The 20353-nt window shown below is 40.2% G+C and overlaps 2 protein-coding genes across 3 annotated transcripts in view; one reads left to right on the top strand and one right to left on the bottom strand.

Moving 5' to 3' along the window:
* The window catches only part of VSTM2B (V-set and transmembrane domain containing 2B), a 360933-nt gene extending 344640 nt beyond the window's left edge, over window positions 1–16293 (bottom strand). For both annotated transcript variants that reach the window (XM_090149977.1, XM_090149980.1), the window contains exon 1: window positions 16069–16293. The gene's annotated coding sequence lies outside the window, so the exon portion shown is untranslated. The remainder of the gene's footprint in view (window positions 1–16068) is intronic.
* LOC149916133 (uncharacterized) lies at window positions 11745–15421 on the top strand. The gene has a single exon (XM_090149974.1). It carries the CDS (start codon window positions 12175–12177, stop codon window positions 15184–15186), a length of 3012 nt encoding a protein of 1003 aa, XP_090006100.1. The 5' UTR covers window positions 11745–12174; the 3' UTR covers window positions 15187–15421.
* Window positions 16294–20353: the final 4060 nt, after the last annotated feature.

The raw sequence follows: 20353 nt of genomic DNA, 5'->3' as shown, positions 1-20353 counted from the left end.
TGCACACATGGAACAATCTAGACTACAGATAGTTGGCTAAAATTCAGTGACAGTTTGTAAGTTGCAAGGCATTTTCACTAAAATTAAAAAACCAAGCAAACTAAATCTTAGTCACAACACCAAATTTCTACTCTTCAGTTATCAGCACTTGTTCTGTCTTAAGGTATCTTGATGGTAATGTTCCCTAATCCATCTAGACCTCACATAGCATTTTGTACACTGATACAAGTGCCCCACTGTTGCTGAGTTTTCATAAGGTATTTACTGTTCATGAATCTTGCTTGACTGCCATATATTTCAGTCAAAGTGCTGAAACACCAAGCACTACATGAAAAAATGGCCAAGATGAGATCATCCCAAACCACTACTTGCCCTGACTGAAGAGATATTCGCTACTTGTTTATCTGTTTGATGTACTTGCATCTATTCTGACTAGTTATTTACTTGCATAGTCTCCCCAAGTGAGACACTTATTGAGCAGATCAAAGTAATTAATAGGAAGAGAATACACGGCAATGAAACTTCTATGAAGGAAAGTAGGAAAAATTCATTGTGAATATTGAATTTCAAAGAAAGGATCATAAAGATGCATAATGTTTATATATTTGCTATATGTAATTGCTGGTCACACTGGTTACGTAAATACGTAAATGTTCTTTACATCTTTAAAGAGAGTGCTGGGATCCTTGCCCTTGGTAGCTGTCAGATAAAAAAAACTCAGGAAGTAGCTTTTTTTTTTTAGGTTTTGTTGTTTTTTTCGTTTGTTTGTGTTTTTTTTTTTTTTTGGATGGGGGGAGGAGGGAGGAAAAATATTTTATTTTTTTTTTTAAACAGGAGTTCTTCTCTGGAGGCATTACATAGTACTTAAAATAATGAGAACCATTGCCTGAAGGTATCTTTTCTCAAGAAGGAGCTACAGTTTAAAATTGCAATGCTAGAAACACTGCCCTAAAGAAAGTTGCAACACAATGATGAAAGACCTAAATTCATTTCTACAACATAAGAAAAATTCTACCATGCCTCTGAACAGATCCCATTATAAATCTAGGAACATTTGTGCCCTAAAGACAGACCCTAATGCAGCACCACATACTAGCAATGCAATGGTGAAAACGTAGACACGACAGTAGAAATACAGTAGCGAGGATTTCTTCCACTGAAGGCTAATGAAGGTACGTACCACTTAACAATGATCACTATAACTCTATTTATCGCTCTTTTGAAAACTGTTCTCCTTTACAATCAGCTTACTAACTGGGGCATTTCAACACATAGCACTCCATTTTGCAGAAGAGGGTGGACAGTTCAGTAAGACATGCCATCCTTTCTCTGCAGCAGCTCCAGAAAACCATTCATCCTGAAGGACTACAAAAAGCTAACTTGCTAGTAGTCACAGCTGAGATTCCTCTACTAGGAGGAGGTTCTCTGCTAGAAATGATGAATGTACAGGTCATGATGATTTACACCAGAAGTAAGCTAAGGAAGCTACCTTGATATCAGATCTAATGGCATCATTCTTTTTCTAAATTGAGATACTATCGGCAGAAGGATTTGACCACAAGTAAAAACTTCATCATTTTAACACATCACATCAATAAGTCACATCCTTTACCAACCACCAATGGGCCCACAATATTGAAGAGATTATTGTACAACTAAATTTTGTCTTTCAAAAGATTCAAATTAAGTGATTCCCTATTAGAAATATCTAATAGAAAAATAAAGTAATAATGTAATGGGGTACAATTGATTGCACTCTTTTATATCTTGATGGTATATGTGAAAACTTGTCTGTTCTACCAGTATCAGTTGATCAAGAAAAAGAATATTACCTTTTTATTACCTCTTTTCCCAATCTCATCCTGATGACATCACACTGATCATATGAATAAACCGGAATTAAGTTTTAACGTTAACCCTATGGTCAGTTATGTCCCAAGCTTCACAGTTGTGAAGTGCAGCTCTCAAGCTGGAAGACTGATCAGGGTGTAATTGTGGATAAGTGGAATGAAAATACTCACGAGGTTACATTGAGAGTTATCAGGAATGAAAAAGCTACTAGTGGTACTCCTCAGAAAAAGATCTTGGTACTTATGATAAAGATAAGGATTTTATTTTATTTTTTTAATCTTATATGTATTACTGGATCATTCCAACTCAGCTATGTATTCTCCAATTTTATTTTCAAAAACAATAGTGAAGTTATCTGAACTGCATTCACATGACCACACCGAAACTAAAATGTCTGTGTGTGTGTGTATATATATGTATATATGAAACATGTAACTATACTACTAATTACTACTTTAATTGCTCCCCCAGACCATTGCTAAATATCTATGGTTAATTTATGCAGCATAGACATAAAGCCAAGTTGTTTATTGTCAGAGAAGGGAGAAACCTTTTAACATACAATTAGGTTGGCCCATCAGCATGTGGCAAATCTATCCTGGCTGGCACAGAGCGACACTTCTGTTTTGATGACACTTCTGTTCTGACCTTAGTACAAGTTTGACAACAGGAACTCCCTAGCATACATCTTACCTACATATTTGTATATTCTTCATTTTTTAGTTCATTCAAACAATTCCAATGAAATAAGAAAACACTTAAAATACTAAGGATTAGTGGCAGTATAATTAATAATAAACTATCAAATAGATATAATTATGATAACTACTGTGCTCTCTGGGACAAGGTATTTAATGGGAAAAATCAAAGTACTGCCAAGGTATTTAATCCCTTCGAACACATTTTACATCTGTTTTATTACAAATGAAGTGTGAATACTTAAGCATTGGTCTTGCTTTCATTGTTCAGGAAATAGAGCTTATAATTATTCTCATAAAGCAGTATTTAAATACTTTGCCTTTTACACACAGCAACAGAGTACAGTTCATAACGTAAATCCTGGAGGAGTCTAAAATAGAGAAAGGTCAAAAAGGAAACCGCAAAGTAATACAACTGTCAAGTACTGAAATCTTATATATAAAAACCTCAAAAATGAGTATATTTCTGTCTAAAGGAAAACAAACAACGATGAACAAACTGCCTCTTCAGTTTCAGGGATACCAGCAGTCCTTGCCAGAAGAATAAATCAAACAGTAGGAGACAAAAACTGTTACAGACTCACTGTGTGAAAAAGTGACCTCACTGAAATTGGCCTGAGCACCGTGGATGAATGCCCAATGGCTTGAAACAGAGCTAGTTCAGTCAGCCTTATATTCTCCAACAGGAGATTCTATGAAAATTATTAGCTGTAAGGTCAGCACTGCAAGGTTAAAAGCACGTGTCTGCAAGGTTAAAAGCACATGTTTTCACGTCCTGTGTACTGTATATTTGAATGTGAACCAAATAAGGGAGAAATAAGGTAGTATGGCACCAGCTGAGCAGCTAGGGACATTTATGCAAGAGGAAAAAAAGCAACAGAAAAGAAAAATGATTGAACTAATAATTGAAACCCAGCAAGTATAGATTCATGCCTCAAACGTTTCACAGTGCATTTTAGATTTGTGGTTTGGCCTGGTCTGCCTCTTAGAGTCTTTCAAAAAGTAGAAGCCATTGCAGATGGTTGTAATCAGTATCATAAAATAATCCATACTGCTTCAGTTCTTCTCTACTCTTATCTGTTGGGCTGGCACTGTAAATCAGGCATGATCAAATTAGCTAACGACTAATGGACCAGATGTCGAGATACAGCAGCATATCTGAGGATGTTGAAGACTGCAGAGGAAAAATTATTGTATGCACTAGTAGCATCTGCACCCTTAAGCTGAAAGTAATACTGCAACCAAACTAAACGCATTTCTCCTTTTATAAAGAGTCAGCAATCTCCATATCCACTGCCTACTGAGCCACAGTCCAGTTCACCATTTAGAGTACAGTATTTGTCTTAAGAAAAAAGGAAAGTAGACAATGTGAAAGGAAAGTCATAAATGGTGTCCATACTGCTCTAAGAAAGTGCTAGAAAAAATAATTATGCTATCCTGCTGAGGAAAGAAAAGGATGCAAAGTTTAATGATGAGAACAAAATGTAATATAACAAAACAAATATTGTTTTAATAAAAACTTTGCTGTGCTGTCAGAAATCTGCACATTTTGGCATAATGAAACTCTCTTTGACAGTTACAAAGTCCACACACTAAAATCTCCCATCGTTTGGAGTATCTATCATGCATCCCTTTTAGAAGCACTCATTAGAGTAGCTTTGCCTGACAAAAAATGGCTTTGGCAATAGTACATAAAGCATGGCTGGAACAGCGGTTTCCTCTTGTCAGTTTTCTTCTAACTTTGGCAGGTACATGCAGAAAATAGCAGAGAAGTGCCAGCTGAAGATTCAGGTGCAGAGGTTGGACACAGAACACAATTTGTGAAGAATGCAAAGAATCACTGCCCAGTGCCAGGTTTCAGAGACACTGCAGTTCTTGCACAAAACACAGTTCCTTGCATTAAGGGACATGAATATTAACACTGCTTTTCCCAAACTCTTACTTCCTTCCCAGGTGCTAAGGAGACCATACTATCTTACACCTGGTTAAAAAAAAAAACACCCTCTTTACAAGTGCAGTTAAATTATGCATCATCTTGATATTTAACACCCAGTTCTGAACTTCACCTGCACTTGGGACACTGCATGATTTATTTGCAAAGAGGTATAAAGCTCCCTTTGTTATCAATCTTCAAAATCCTAAAGCATTCCCTACTTCAAACTATGTTCATGATCTCAGACTTCAAGTATGAGTCACTGAATTTACTAAGAGTAGGTTGCACTACTTTCCTTTGTCTTTCTTGAAGACATACAAGGAGAATTTGAAATTTAAGGACAGCGTATGCAAAAACATGAGCAGTAGGAAAAAAAAGCAGAACATAACTACAGTGAATTTTTATGTGCCAGTGTTAGCTACATGACTTTCCTGGAATTCTAAGCTAAGGCCACCCCAAGGACCTGCCACTGCTCGTTATAAAGAAAAAGACAATATGAATCACAACAGAAGAGAACAGAAAAACTCTAAAAAGAAACCAATTTAGCAGAAATTCAGTCAGCCATCTCCTAAAATTTACCACTGTTGAATTCAGTGAGGCCAAACGTGCACACTAGCCTCAGGCTTGACAATCTGTCAGAAAACAATGCTAGTCTCCAATGCTATTTTACATTTGTATATGAAATAAATCATGCAAAGGTTTTTCAGGCCTGAAAAAAACTTGTTCATGCTCTAAAGCTTCTAAAAGGACAGATAAAGTCCATTAATGATAACCTTTCCCTGGGAAAAAAAGCAAATGGATTTGTACTGGATGGAATTTCAAGGGACAACTGTATTCCAGATTACAATGGAAATTCTCCTGCACTGAGAAGTAAAATGAAAAGCTCAGCTTCTCAGCTCTTGTGATCTCTTTCATTTTCCAAACAGGTTATAGGAACTATCCAGTCCTCATAGCACTGCAGTGAGGTTCATGTCTCAATGGAATTGAGTTGCCTCACTCAGAGGTCTGATTCACTATCAGTTATGAGACTGTAAGCCCTGGCTCTCAGTGCTTCCTTCCCATTGGCAACAACATGCTTCTCTTCTGGTTGAACTTGGCTGAGTAAAATGAACTAGGTCTTTGGAAAATACTACCTAGTAAGAACATAAATAGGATACTAGGAAAAATAAACAAGCAGAGTAAGAGAAGAAAAATATGCACCTGAATCATAAAAAATTAATTTAATATTGAAATCTGACTTTTTTTTTTTTTTTTTTTTTACATAGCGTAACTCAGAGGTTTCTCACAATAAACACATCCTGATGCAAAGATCCTGCTTTCTCATTTGAAAGCTTTGTTTCTCTGAACTACTTCCACAGGACCAAGCCAACATGCAGAACGTCAGTATTGCATAGGAATATCAGCAAATGTAGCCTGGAAAGCAAATCTCAAAGTGAAATGTGACTTCACATTAATATTGGACCTGTTCCTTTACAGTCTAACGGATCTTTATCTTTGAAGAATACTGATCATATATGTCTACTGTCTGCCACTACCCCTTTGAAGGAAATAAATTCATGGATGCAAACAGGTTTTTGAGCAGTAAAGAGCAGAGTTATGAAAATTCATTCTCAATGATGAAAAATATTATAGAAACAAAAGGAAACAGCTACTCTTCAGAAGAATGCAGAAATCTGAGTATGAAGCACGGTTTAATGGCAACATAATACCATTTCCCAAAAAGAAGTTCTATACGTTTTGATAGACAAGATGGAGATTCATCATCTGAAATTCGATGTACAAAATCCCTTTATCTGTATGTATGGAAGGCCAAAATATTTTCTTATGTAAAATGATTATGGTGTTTCTACGCTCCTTATGATGATGTCATTTGCTGCTATTTGCATAGTGTTCATTATTTAACATAATAAAAATTAACTAACTTAGAAAGATCGACAAACAGTAAATAACATACTGCTATAGATATCTTCAGAATCGCTTTTTTTGTTCCTCAGACAGCCTAATCATTACATGGATGGATTGTATAAAGATCATTTTCAGTTCACATTTTGTCATTAGCATTTCTGAAATCATTTACTTTCTCAGGTAGCGAAAGCTGCATTTAGTCTCAGAAAAGCTTCCACGTCTGCCATGTGACATTCCACACTTTGCAGCCAACTGAAACCTCTGATAGTAACACTTAAAGTAAAGAAAGGGAAATAGGAAAACTTGAGAAAGTATTGAACAAGCAAGCAAGGTATGTATGGAACAGAAAAAGCAAAACGACTCACAAATAAGCACATGTCAGGCAAAACATTAAATGAAAGTCATAAAATATTTGGATGTTAATTTCAAAAAGACCCATGCTGTAACAGAACAATACTGTAGTTTAAAAGCCAGTAGCTACAGAAAAGAAAATGCCAGGAATGACATCACCTTATTTCTGTCCCATTCTTTTCTTTCCTAGCACCTGGCTCCCGCCCCATACCCTTCACTTCTTCTACAAGCCCTGCAACCAAGTCTGCAGCCCCTCCTTCTTACCACTCATATCTGGTTTTGCATACTTCATGTCCTGCCAATATTTCCTTCTATAAGATATTTTGCCTTCCCATTCAGTGTTGTTATCAGTCTTGTAATCAGTCCTGTTGGCCATCAAATACTCCAGGTGCCAGTTCTTATCTGCCCTCTCCTTCACCAGTAGGTGACTGCCTGTTTCTCTTCTCTTACCATTCCCACCCATTCAGCTCAGTCTGTTCTCTCCTGTTTCCTTTGAACTGCAGCACAGGGCAGCCAGCTGACAGGTTGCTAATATTTTCAGAAACACATTGGAGGATGTGTCCCTCCTTGCAGATGTCACTTTCATCAGCCCCAAAATTTTTTTTTCAGGAAAAATTATTTGCTGACTTTCAGAATAATGCTAAACTTCACTCAAATTTCAGAGTAATACTTGGGAATTTGGTGAAGTTACAAACATTTCTATGTATCACAGAGAATGCAGGGTAAGTTTAACTCTTACCATTCCTGTTAGTCACAAGTGAAACATATTTTTGCCCATCCACCATATGCTTCCCCGCCCATGACTTGACAGTTCTGTGTTTTGCAAACAGGGTCGTGTTGGATAGGCTCTTTTTGGTGCTGTAGTGCCTTATCAGCCCTAGGAACTGAAAGATCCTGTGCATGCATAGTTAAACCTCAAAGGAATATAAGAGCAACAGACTTGGGCTCATTTTGTTCCTTGAATTGACTATATTTGTTTCATAAATAACAAAGCTCTTGAATGCTAGCCAGAAAAGAAAAAAAAAAGATATCAAAACAAAGAAAAAGAAAGCTAATAAGCATGTAAGAAGTGCATTCAATCAAAAGCCTGGACAGGCTTATACTTCATAGAGAACACTAACAGTGATCATCCAAGCAGCTAAGCCATAGAAGAAAAAATGCTAACTACACTGAGGGGAATTGGAAAGAATCACAGAGAAGTGGGGCAGATCTCTAAAGTGTCTCCCAGCATTTGGTAAGTAACCTTACAAGATTTTCCTCCTTTTAAAATACCAAAGATTAATATATTTTTCAAAGTACTTCAGCAAGTTGCAGTAAGTGAAATTTCAGGGACAAAAGGTTATATACTGTTAATAAAAATATATACCATAGCCTCACAAACCACTCTAATTGTTCATCAGTGCTGCTTAGATGCACTGTAAGTAGTACATTAATCTGAAGCAGCAGCATCTTCAACAAGTTCCTTAAAATGAGCATCTATGCTTTCTACTTTATCTTTCTTCTGTTGTACCTTGGAGCTGAGAAAAGAATCTGAAAGATCTTGCTTTCAATTCAAAATGCTTCTCAAATTGGAACTTCCTCTGGTCAATTCGCAATGGTTGTATGCTACAATCCAGAAATGCTCTTATCTAAAACAAAGCCTTACATCCAGCAATAACCACATGCAACAGAAATAAGGTTTTGTTGTTCCTCCTTTTCACTTTGCAAGAGAAAGAAACAAGAAGTATCACCTTCTGCAACCAACAGTTCAAGAACATCATTTCTATCTGTTCAAATGCAAACCATAAAATTCCATATTAGAAGTCAGAACAGTATCAGCATCCCCTCCTGTATGCTTCACACCATGCAAACACACCAGCAATGCAGACATGCCTATCATCTGTATACAATCCCTAGAGGACACAGGAGTCTGGATCTGCACATCAGAAGCAGATTTATTGGACTGTGACTGTGTGTTCCACAACCAATTAATCTTGTATTGGATTAAAATAGTAATTGTACAATCTCCGCGATCCAGAGAACAAGGAGTCATTTTTCACAGTGAAACACTTAATAACTGGACAGACTCAAACTAACCACCTTGTGACATTCATAGCAGTTCTTTATGTTGCCACATAATTCAAAGGTGTATATTTTGACCCTCCTACCTATAATGTAGCTGAATAAGAAGAGAAATGACAAAAAAGAGCATCATTGGTTCAATTTAGAGCAGTTTTTCAGTAAGAAAAAGCAACAGTCCACACCAAAAAAAGTGAAATTAGGTTGTTTACACGGTAACAATATTACGTATTTAATACTACATACGAAAGAAGTGTTGGACAAAATAACCTGCAGACCTCAGGAAATAAAGCTAAGAAGGTTGTCTTGAACTGCTCAGACATCTACTTAGATGTCCTGTGTTCTTATATTCTGTAAAAGAACAATAAGGAATACAACTATGCTCCCCATTCAGCAGATACATGGAATTTTCTGAGATAGTTGAAATTTTTCAAGCATCCAGCAAGTTTACGTTGATAAGGAATTGAAGCCAGAGCAAGTTTCAGAGACAGAGCCTTGGAGAGAATGATAGTCCAAGGAGACTGTTATTGCCCAAGACTCTTAAATCTGATTGTTCAAACTCATTATGTTATGTAGTTAATGTGTTATCTCAGTATCACATTATTGATTCTGTGCTCCAAGCTATCTAACTGCAATTCAAAGAGCTGCACACAGAAGAAACTAAAGACACACTAATGACATCTGCAGAACGCAGCTCAGATGCCGACCAGTACACCTGATGTATGCATGATACAGATTATGCTAAGGCCCCAAACCCCAGTTTGTACTATGATTTGCATTAACATCATGAAATTTAGCATATAGAGAAACAAAAATAAGGAACTTCAAATACAAAGCATCCAAGCATTTTAAGTTTGTATACGCTGCTAATAATTGCAACATCTCTTTCTGTCTTCAGCAGCTACATCTGCAATGACTGCTCAAGTGACAACTATAACCAAAATCATTACTGTCTAGCCAGTTTACTCACATTTGGTGGGAATCACTTCCACACATGGTATCCCATCCCAGTCCTTGATTATGAATCATCCTTGGGAAACTGACTTTCATAATTCCTCCTCTATTCTGAAGTAATAAGAGTATTTTTTTTCCTAATTAAAATTAACATGCACAGCAGGTAGTGTCACAATTGTATCCAATTATTCACAGTGCAAACAATTTCCAATGAAAAATAGAGTTGCTACATTTAACCACATGTTGTATTTCATCTCTTTTGTTTAAATTTAGACACAAGTGAATGACAGCAAGGGATATTTTACACAGCCTGATAAATTAGAAGTCCATTTCCAGAATTTTGACTGCGAAACACAGAACTCAGACTCAACAAAACAAATTATCTAATCTGTAATCAAAGATCACAAAATATACCTTTTATCCACTCATAAGAATTTCAATGGGCACATGATCAGTGCAATTTTCTGCCTGCTGCTAAGCTAGGGAGTAGACCAAGTCACCCAGCACGCTAATGAGAAAAAACTCATGCATAGCTTCTGCTCTAGTGTCCATGGGAAGTATCTACAATGTGTGTCAGAGCTATCTGTAATACATCAGTTCTCAAGGTCAGCATATTTTGAGCTGTTCATAAATAGTAAGGAATAAATCGTCATGTCCCACTGCATCCCAGCATGTTCCTTTCTCTTAGCACAGCTGCAGAGCCATAGCTTTTATTTGAGCATTTGTAGGAGGCTCAGAGCAAAAATGAAGATTTCAAACCCGACCTTGATGCCAACAGATTCTGAAGTATTTAAAAAAAAAAAAAAAAAAACGTTCAGAAACATCTCCTATGGGGTATACTGTATATGCATCTGAACCCAAGAGGTTTGAAGATGAAATTCAGTTTTCCCTTTTCCTCAAGAGCATCCCCATGCAGAACAAATCTACTACACTGCTAAATCACTGAATCAATGTCAAGGTCATGTGTTTATTTGATAATCTCTGATAGGCTGTTAAAAAAAAAAAAACAACAGTTCATGAGATAAAGAATCATCATGACCCTGGGTTCTACACCTTTTTATCACAGGTGATAGCTTCCCATTCTTCTGAAGTTATCTAAGTCACGCCTACCTTTCTAAAAATTTTGTTTTAGCAATCCCTTTTTCCCTTTGAAGCCTCCTCCTGCTAAATTATTGAATAGAAGGATCAGAATCCTCGTGTCTGTGATACGTTGAACAAAATTTCTTTGAGAATATATTGATTCAGCCCCGGCATTTGCTGGCAGCTTTCTTTCCTAAAGTAACACAACATCACCTTTGCTGTAAGAGCTCATTCCTATAGCAGTTAGAAGAGCTGGGTAGGGGGATTCTCAAGGGCTGGTTGTCCTAAATATTACCATAAGATAAGGACATGCTATAATTGCAAAATAAAGCAACTGACTGTGAAAGATCATTGCCAAACAGGCTTTTTCTTCTCTCTCCTCTCTTATAAATATGTAGGAGCTTTTTCCATTTACTCTTTCAGCTAATGGCCATAGGAATTTTGCCAACTTGCTGTGTCAGGCATGTCAGCATTTGACTTCTCTAACCAAGCTTTCCTAAAGATACTCATCAGAAGTATACTAAAAAACAAACTCACTCTTGATCCGTTATCATCTGATGCCACTTGAAAAGTTTCCTGACAAGAAGCTCTCACCACGAAATATTTATAAATATACAAACTCTTATAGCAAAAGGATCAGTAATAGAGCAGACACAAACGGACTGCTATGAAAAGTTGCCCAGAGTTTGCACCAGCCTGCAGCTCTAACATTCGCTGCTGTCCTTTCTAATGCTTTCTGCAGTCAACTTCTGGCTACACATTTACCTTTTCCTTCTGAGAAGAGCTTGAGAACCAAAAGGTCATTGTCAACTTATTTTCACACGAATAAAAACAAAATCTCGCTTAATGGAAAAATACAATAGTGAGAAATACCATCTAATGTCCTCCTGCTCTGAGAAATCCTGGAACATTTGTAGTAGGCGTGGCGAGGAAACGGTATGTGACGGGGTCAGGTTTCCTATGCTCAGGGCTTGCCAAACGCTGCCCCACAATAGGACAGCAGGTAAGCAAGGGGTGTGGACAAAGCGGGACAAGAATATTTAAGTGCCTACCACATTTTAATAAACGCCATTTTGCCTCACACACTCTGGGGTCTGTGTGAGCATTTGGCCCCGGCCCGGTTGGGGTCGGTTTCGCTGGCAAGTGGCGCCCTCGGTCGGCAGAGGACGAGCAATGAGAGACTACTACAACAAGTGGTGACCCCGACGTGATCTGCCTATCGAGGGTTAACCACCCGGCGTGCCCGTGAAGCGGAGAAGAGCCTGCGGAGTGGCGGCAGGTCGCTCACGGAAGACACATCGCGGAGAAGAGCCTGTGAAGTGGCGGCAGGTCGCGTGTGTAACCATGGAACAGATTATTAAGGTACTTTTGCAGTTTTGTAAGGACTACTGCGGCAAAAATACCCCTTCAAAGAAGGAGGTAGCCGCGGTGCTTTCGGTTTTAAAAAAGGGAGGGGAGCTGGACTCCCCTCAGCAAGTGCTGGATTCGGGTAGGTGGGATTCGCTCACCTCGGCTTTATGCCAACGCGCCATGAATAACCAAAAGGCTGCTGAACTTAAGACCTGGGGCTTGATACTTGGAGCCCTTAAGGCGGCTAAAGAGGAGGGTAAGCTTAAGGTGGCAAAAGGGGTGGAAAGGGCTCCGGGGGGCGGGTCTTTGCTACCTTGCAGTACTGACGACCAAAGCGTGGCGGACAAGATGGCGACGGTCGCCGCGGCGAAGGGCGGGGAAGAGGAACTCCCGACCGCATGTCTACCAACCGCTCCGCCCGCTCCGCCCCCGCCCTACCCTCCGCGGTCGTTATATCCTTCTTTGGAGGAAGAAAAGGCAAGGGCGGGGCTTCGTCCCAAAGGGGGGAGGGACGGGCGTCTGCTGACTGATTGGGCTAAAGTAAAGGAGGAGGCACAAGACCGGGGCCTTGCGAACCCGGAGGCATTTCCGGTAGTGATTTCCGATGATGATAACCCGATCTGGGTCCCGCTGGACCCGAAAGCGATAGCGAGGGTGCTTGAGGCAGTTGAAAAGAAAGGATTGAAGTCCCCCCTGACAATGAACGCCTTGGAGACATTAATATTGCCGGGACCCCTGTTACCATACGATATTGAGAATCTGATGCGCATGATTTTGAAACCGGTGCAGTATACGCTTTGGAAGGAGGAATGGCAGGCTAGACTTAGACAAATGCTGGTTACAGCCCAGAACGATCAGGGGAATCCGCTTCACGCGTCTAACCTGCAGAGATTGACGGGTAGTACGCCGGGTATGATCACTGCACATGCCCAGCTTGCGGAGCTGGGGCCCGGGGAACTAATAGCCACTACAGACGCTGCCCTTGAGGCGTTCAGAAGGCTCGCAAGAAATGCTGAGCCGTCTACTCCGTGGACGGAGATTGCACAAGGTCCCACTGAATCCTTCCAGGATTTTGCGGATAGGTTGATCAAGGCAGTGGAGGGATCGGAGCTGCCTAGGGCAGTGCACGGCCCCGTGATCCTGGATTGCCTCTATCAAAAGTCGAGCTCGGACGTACGGGCTCTATTACGGGCGGCGCCAGACAGGTTCCACACCCCCGGTGAGGTCCTTAAGTATGTGATGGACAAGCAAAAGTCTCAATCATCAGTGGCAAGCGAGGTTGCTGCAGCGGTAGCTGAGGTGATGCTAGCGCATGGGGTTGCCGGGTGGCAGAGTCCAGATCGCCTGCCTGGGCCATGCTTCAGGTGCGGTCAATTAGGTCATTTCAAGGCACAGTGTAAAAGCAACGGGGGTATAGTGTGCCAAATGTGCGGGAGGAGAGGTCACACTGCACCGCAATGTAGAGCTCGTGGGCTGCGATCTCGAGGTAGGGGGGATGAGGGTCCCTCTTACGATTCACGGGATTCTCAGGAAAGGCGGGCTTTGGATCTAGGCCTGCCACTAGCTGCGCTATCGTTGAGCTGCGGGGAGCGCCCCTTGGTGAAGATTACAGCCGCAATTACGGAGCTTCCCGCTGGCTCCCCAGGGCCGCGATCTATTTTCCTTACCGCCCTGGTGGACTCAGGAGCGGATGTGACGGTTTTTGCGGAGTCCGACTGGCCGCCCACGTGGCCAACGGGGGCCACTCAAACTATAGCGGGAGTGGGGGGAACTGCTCCAACGCGGAGGTCAGCCAAGCAGATCGAGATAATCGTGGTCAACAGAGACGGTTCCCTGGAGAAGCCCGTCCTGCTGACCCCGCTGGTAGCGCAGGTACCGGGAACCCTGTTGGGGCGAGATTACCTGCGGGGTGTGTCTGCTCGGATTCAACTGCAGGCCTTAATTGCCCGGTGGGCAGGCACAGATCCGCGGCTGAAGCCATACAACGAGACCTCTTGGACTGTGGTCAGTCCTGTGAACACGGAGGCTTTCTCCATTACTTCGGGTTATTGCGGGTATACCAAAAATGAAACACGGGTCTTCACAGGGCGCAATACAACCTGCTTGTCAAAGGGTGGGGTCCTTTCTAAATCTAGCGGTAGATCCTCATTTAATTGTACGGCAGTTTGGGACTTTTATGGGTATGGGTTCACTTTCAAACGGGGGGTCAACGAGGTGCTATGGAATAACAAAACGGCTAAGGCGTTGCCCCCTGGAATCTTCTTGATTTGTGGGGATAGAGCCTGGCAGGGCATCCCGCACAATGCCTTAGGGGGACCCTGTTACCTAGGGGAACTGACATTACTGTCTCCGAATTTCACGACATGGATGCAGTATGGCCCGAGCATCACGGGTCACCATCGTCGCCGAAAGCGTTCGAGCCCTCTCCCGGAGAATTGTAACGATGAGGTAGAGTTATGGAGTGCCACAGCACGGATATTCGCATCATTTTTCGCCCCTGGGGTTGCTGCAGCACAGAGCTTGGCTCAGATAGAACGCCTAGCATGTTGGTCAGCTAAGCAGGCGAATTTAACAACATTAATATTGAATGCGATGCTAGAAGACACAAACAGCATTCGGCATGCGGTGCTGCAAAACAGAGCAGCCATCGACTTCTTGCTCCTGGCACAGGGGCATGGATGTGAAGACCTAGAAGGAATGTGTTGCTTCAATCTTAGTGACCACAGTGTATCCATCCATAAAGCGCTGAAAGCCCTGCGAGACCATACAAAGAAGATCCAAGTGGAGGACGACCCCATCGGGGACTGGCTGAGAAGTGTGTTTGGCAGCTTTGGAGGATGGGTTGCGAAAATTATTAAGGTAGTTGCGCTAGTATTGCTCGCAATAATTTGTATTGCGGCCATTTTGCCGTGCATAATCATGTGTTTCCAGAATTGCCTCACAAGGATCATGTGGCAAGTTATGGACCAACGGATTCTGTATCACAAAACGAAGGAACAGTTGTGAGAGATGTACTCGCGTTGCGATCGCGCTGTTACGGGATATTCCTGAGCATAGGGAGGGGGAGATGTAGTAGGCGTGGCGAGGAAACGGTATGTGACGGGGTCAGGTTTCCTATGCTCAGGGCTTGCCAAACGCTGCCCCACAATAGGACAGCAGGTAAGCAAGGGGTGTGGACAAAGCGGGACAAGAATATTTAAGTGCCTACCACATTTTAATAAACGCCATTTTGCCTCACACACTCTGGGGTCTGTGTGAGCATTTGGCCCCGGCCCGGTTGGGGTCGGTTTCGCTGGCAAGTGGCGCCCTCGGTCGGCAGAGGACGAGCAATGAGAGACTACTACAACAAACATTGCTCTAAGAATGAAACCTCAGGGAACACATGCCTCCAATTGTGTGGAACAGATTTTGTTAGCAAATCATCAGCAGTGTGCCCTTCTAACGAAGAGCTTTCTATGCAGCAGCAGCAAGAGCAAAATTCCCTTACATACAGAAAAGTATGGGGTACTGATGAGCTCCAGAATCTTATCCCAGAATATCCCTCAATTATCCCAATGATCTGCATAGGGCCAGCCCTGTAAGTCCTATTCTCTGGAACTCTGTTGTACAGATAACTGTGACTGAAATTTGACTTTCCATGCAATCTGACATTTCCATTTTTATTTTTTTTTCCTCCTCTTCCACTCAAGAGAATAGCAAACAAGTTCTAAACTACTAACAACAATCTGTGAAAGAAAACAAACCACAAAGCAATAGATAGTATTGATCACTTGGCTGAATGCCCTGGAAGTCAATCTGCACTCAGCCTTCGCTGATGTATGCTTAAATACTACATGATAACAGACAGCAGAGCTCTGATGGCCCAGCTGTGCTGAATTCACCACATACCTGAGCAACCTCTCGATGAGTTGCAGTCACTGAGCCCTTTGCAACAACCAGCTGCCTGAACCCTTTGCTTCTTGATTGAATTTTCCAACCCATCCATAGCTCTGTGTTGTTTTTCTATACTACATTGGTGTGAAGTATACCTACAGACATGCAAACACACACTGTGTGTGATGCCTATGTGTGGCAACTGCTGGCTGCCAGCTGTGCAGGCTGCATGGCTGTGTGAGAAGAGGCCCAGCAGCCTCCAGCCATTTCCGGAAGGTTCCACACCACAGAGCCAATCAGCAGCGCTGCAACATCTCTGTAGAAGCACAGTGTTTGAGCAGGGGTCCTTCTGATGTGGAAGACCCAAACAAAACTTTGCAAATAAGGAAATGGATGAAGAAATAATTGTTCTCTGTAGTTTATTTAGAGGGAAAACTTTCCTTTGGCATGGATCACAATTCTGTACCTCCCTGTGCTGGCTAGATTTCAATTTCTGTGAGCCGCGACTGGAAGGCTGGCACTGCTAAAGAGCTGACAAAAGCAGTGCCAGCCAACATACCCAAGAGATATAGGAGAAGAGGAATGGAAGTGTTACTGGGAGCGGCCAAAAGAGATTACACCAAATCACACAAATGAGGGAATGTGCCTGTAAAGGTGCACGAGGGTGCCATAGTCTCACTGTGCTTCCTCACTGCTTCCTGACAAAGCAGCGCTCATGTGTGTTACAAAGAGACACTTCACTAAGGTTCATCCTATACATCAACTTCAATACTTCTCTGGAGCCATGTTCTCTCTTTGGAGGTGAAAGCAACTGGAGAAAAACTAACTACCCACACTCCTGAAGAGTAGTGGGTATGACATACCCTGATTTGGCCTCTGAACATGCTAATTTTCTAAAAACCTGATTAAACTGATTTTCTTATGACTTTATGGCAAGGTTTTATAGATGTGCTAGAAAATCTGGAAAGTTAAGGAAAAGTTAGGTCTTTGTTTTCAGCTCTCATATCTTCAGGCTACTGCCTTAATTAGATTATAATCTATTAAATGCCTTCAGTCTCTTCACAAGATGAAGTGATGAAAAGGTCTTTCAAACAGTTCTATGTGCCTGATGTACTTTCTTAAGACCTGCAATTTTCCTGCCAGACAAGTCAATTTAGGAAAGAGTTGTCTTATTTACTCATAAAGCCTGGAAATTTGTCTTCTGTTCAGTTTTCCTAAGAGGAAAATCTTCTAGCAGTCCACAGACAGAACTTTAAAAAATCTATTTTCCATACAAATACCGACGATAGTTACAGTTTATTTTGTTCTCCAGAGATTGTCAAAGTAAGCCAGGTATCCCTAGAGTTCCTGTGAATATCAACATTCTAAAAAATTTAAGATATTCCTATTCCTTTTTTCACATTTCATGAGATTCAAAACAACACTGCAATAAAAATGAGGGTGGAAAAAGTGAATCTTTAAAAGAGAATGGTTTTGTCAGATTCTAAGAGAGTTGAAATAAAGTCTCAAACAAACTGACCAGTTATTTGCTTTTCTATTTCAAAAGCTCAGAGAAGAGCTTACTGTTTCAGTGGAGACAGCGTAATAAACCTCTAAACAACAACGCACGAGATTCTATTTAAAGAAAAACACATGCATTATATGCTGTTCACATATAAGAAACAAAGGAATTAAATTAGAACATTACCATTCTAGTTCAAGTTAAAATGTTAAGAATGTTTCTAGAATTTGAAAAGAAATGAAATACTAGTGGCATATCTTCCATTCCCTCATAACTTGAGAATTGCTGTATTAATAGCTTAGTTTTTATAGTGTGAAAACATTTAATATATACACAGGTGCAAAAACACTGTTCTTTTGTTGCTAGCATATAGTAAACTTTTTGACTACTAAGTAGAAATTAAACAGAAAGCCTAGGAATCATGTTCTGTTCAAGTTATACAACCAAAGAAGTTCAAACCTAACCTTCAAACTTCAGCTGGCCCGATGACTTATTCCAGATAATACAGTATCTGGCTTACATTCTGTCATTTAAAGTTGGAATGCAAAGATGTAAGAACCACCTGTGTCTGCATCTATGGTTATACTCATTGCCAATAAAAAGATACAGAGTAACTTCATTGATCATAGTGCAGAGCCAGCAAAATAAAATGAAAAAAACAGAAATAGATGAAAGTTTCTTAATTGCACACAGCTGCTTCAGTATTTTACTCAATTAACTTACCATCTCTTTTTGTATGTCCATTAATCTATATGCATGAAAAAATACCAACATTCATAACAGAAAGCATTTAGCAAAATTTGCCAGAAGTAACAGATTTCTGATATAAAAGAAAATGTATGAGTTTGAATGAAAGACAACCTTCTTGTTTTTGCTATCAGACCATATAGTGCTCTACTGAACACAGGCTATCTGTTCTTCGGAAACCACATGAACCATGCTTTCATGGTACTAAACATAGTCATTAAAGACATCAGTAAGATCACAGTGAAAACGCAACCGAAACCAGAATCCTATTATATTAGTTTGAATAAAACAAGGAAGCATTTAACATCAGGAAGAACATAAAAGATGGCATTCAAAAAGAAGAATAGAGTAAAATTGTGATAGTAAATAGCAACAAAGCACAAAAGTCTGAAATTAACCAGTTATTAATACCATTGAAATGGGCTACCAAAAGTATTTCTGTAAATTGTCTTGTCATAATGGCAAATATCACTCAGAAAACTTACAGCAAAAACTAAAACCACACAGCCAACATGATAACAGTTTTAGAAATTCCCTCTTCTTAGACATTGTCTGGAACAGTGATTGTTAGGCCAAAAACAAAAGCCATTGCTCTATGACCACATTGAGATGTGTCATCCTTTGAAGCAGCAGCTAACCTCAGCTATCTTCATCACATCTTTATATTGAAATAAATCATGTCATTAACGTAGCGAGTTGAGAAATGAAAAGTTATGCTCAGAAATACAGGGTATAGGCTGCACATCCTGAAGTCATTTCCTATATCTATTGAGAATTCTCACAGTAAAAAAAAACTTAGCCTACTAAGTCTAGGTAACTGGTAATGCAAATTGTAAGTTATTGTAAAACCAAGTCTCCTCTTACAGGTAAATACAGACAATGAAGTATGATCTTCTACTTAACTTACATTTAATTACTTTAAAGAGTAAGATGAATACACTTGGAGGATTAGATCTCTAAAATCCACTTTATAGCCACTTCTTCATCTCTAAAAATGCATTATTTTTCCTGTGCAATAAGCATGCACAAATAGATGCCCTAGACTACAAAATGAAACAAATTGTTTTCTAAAGTTTTACAGAACGTGCAAGGGATACCTCTAGCTATTCATTACATTTTATTATCAAAATGTTTTCTGCAGTAACCCGTGAGTTTTGATACAATAAATTCTTCTCAGATTTTCCAGTTGTTCACACTAACATGTCTGCCCTTGCTAAATATGTACTATCCAAAGTATATCTGGTCATGCTAAAATCTTTCACTCATAGCACAGCCATACAAGTCGTGGTAGTTCAAGAATGTGTTTTGGCTATTCTGGATCAGGGCTGGTAGCATTTCACTGAAAACTACATTTGCCACTTTCCGTCAAGGGCAGAAGACTTATTCTTTTGGACTACATTCCAGTATGTGATATTATGCCTGGCTAACAGAAAGCAACAGCTGATTTTTTTGTTATTGTTTTCACAGTACTGAAACTGCACATTGTCAAAACTGCACATTTCTTATGAATCAAAAGATGCTGCAGAAAAATTGAGTCAAGTGTCTAAAAAGCTTCCCAATGCACCTTAGAAATTGTGAAGTTACGTGCATGGTAACCATTTCTGGCGTAAAAATGTACCTTTAAATTAACTTAAATTAAAAAATAACATAAAAAAGAAAGAAGGGTGTTAAACTAAATTTCATTGGGAACATTGGTTCAAATAATTTCTGAACCTGATAGATAGAAAAGAAAATCCATTCTCCATAAATCAAAGTACTTCAAAAAAACATACTAGATGAAAAGCAGAGGAGTAAAAAGGGTAATGTATGAGACGCTCACTGCAGGGCACTCTGCCCTTAAATCTCCTTTGATACTGACATAGAGCCAGTGGCACCACTACAGTGGACAAGATGTAAACAACAGGTCATAAAGCCCAGCATATAATTGCTGTATATTCCACAGGCATGACAAACCGTACTTGGGTTAATGACAGGCTATTCACTGAAAATACCTACCAGTAGTTTAAACTGGGGGTTATATATCCTTGTTCCACCCCACCCTTGTGTAAAGTT

The sequence above is a fragment of the Phasianus colchicus genome, chromosome 13 (genome assembly GCF_987193195.1).
Source record: "Phasianus colchicus chromosome 13, bPhaCol1.hap1.1, whole genome shotgun sequence".
NCBI classification, from domain to species: domain Eukaryota; kingdom Metazoa; phylum Chordata; class Aves; order Galliformes; family Phasianidae; genus Phasianus; species Phasianus colchicus.
The sequence above is the reverse complement of the archived record's forward strand: the minus strand, read 5'-3'. Positions and strand labels throughout refer to the sequence as shown.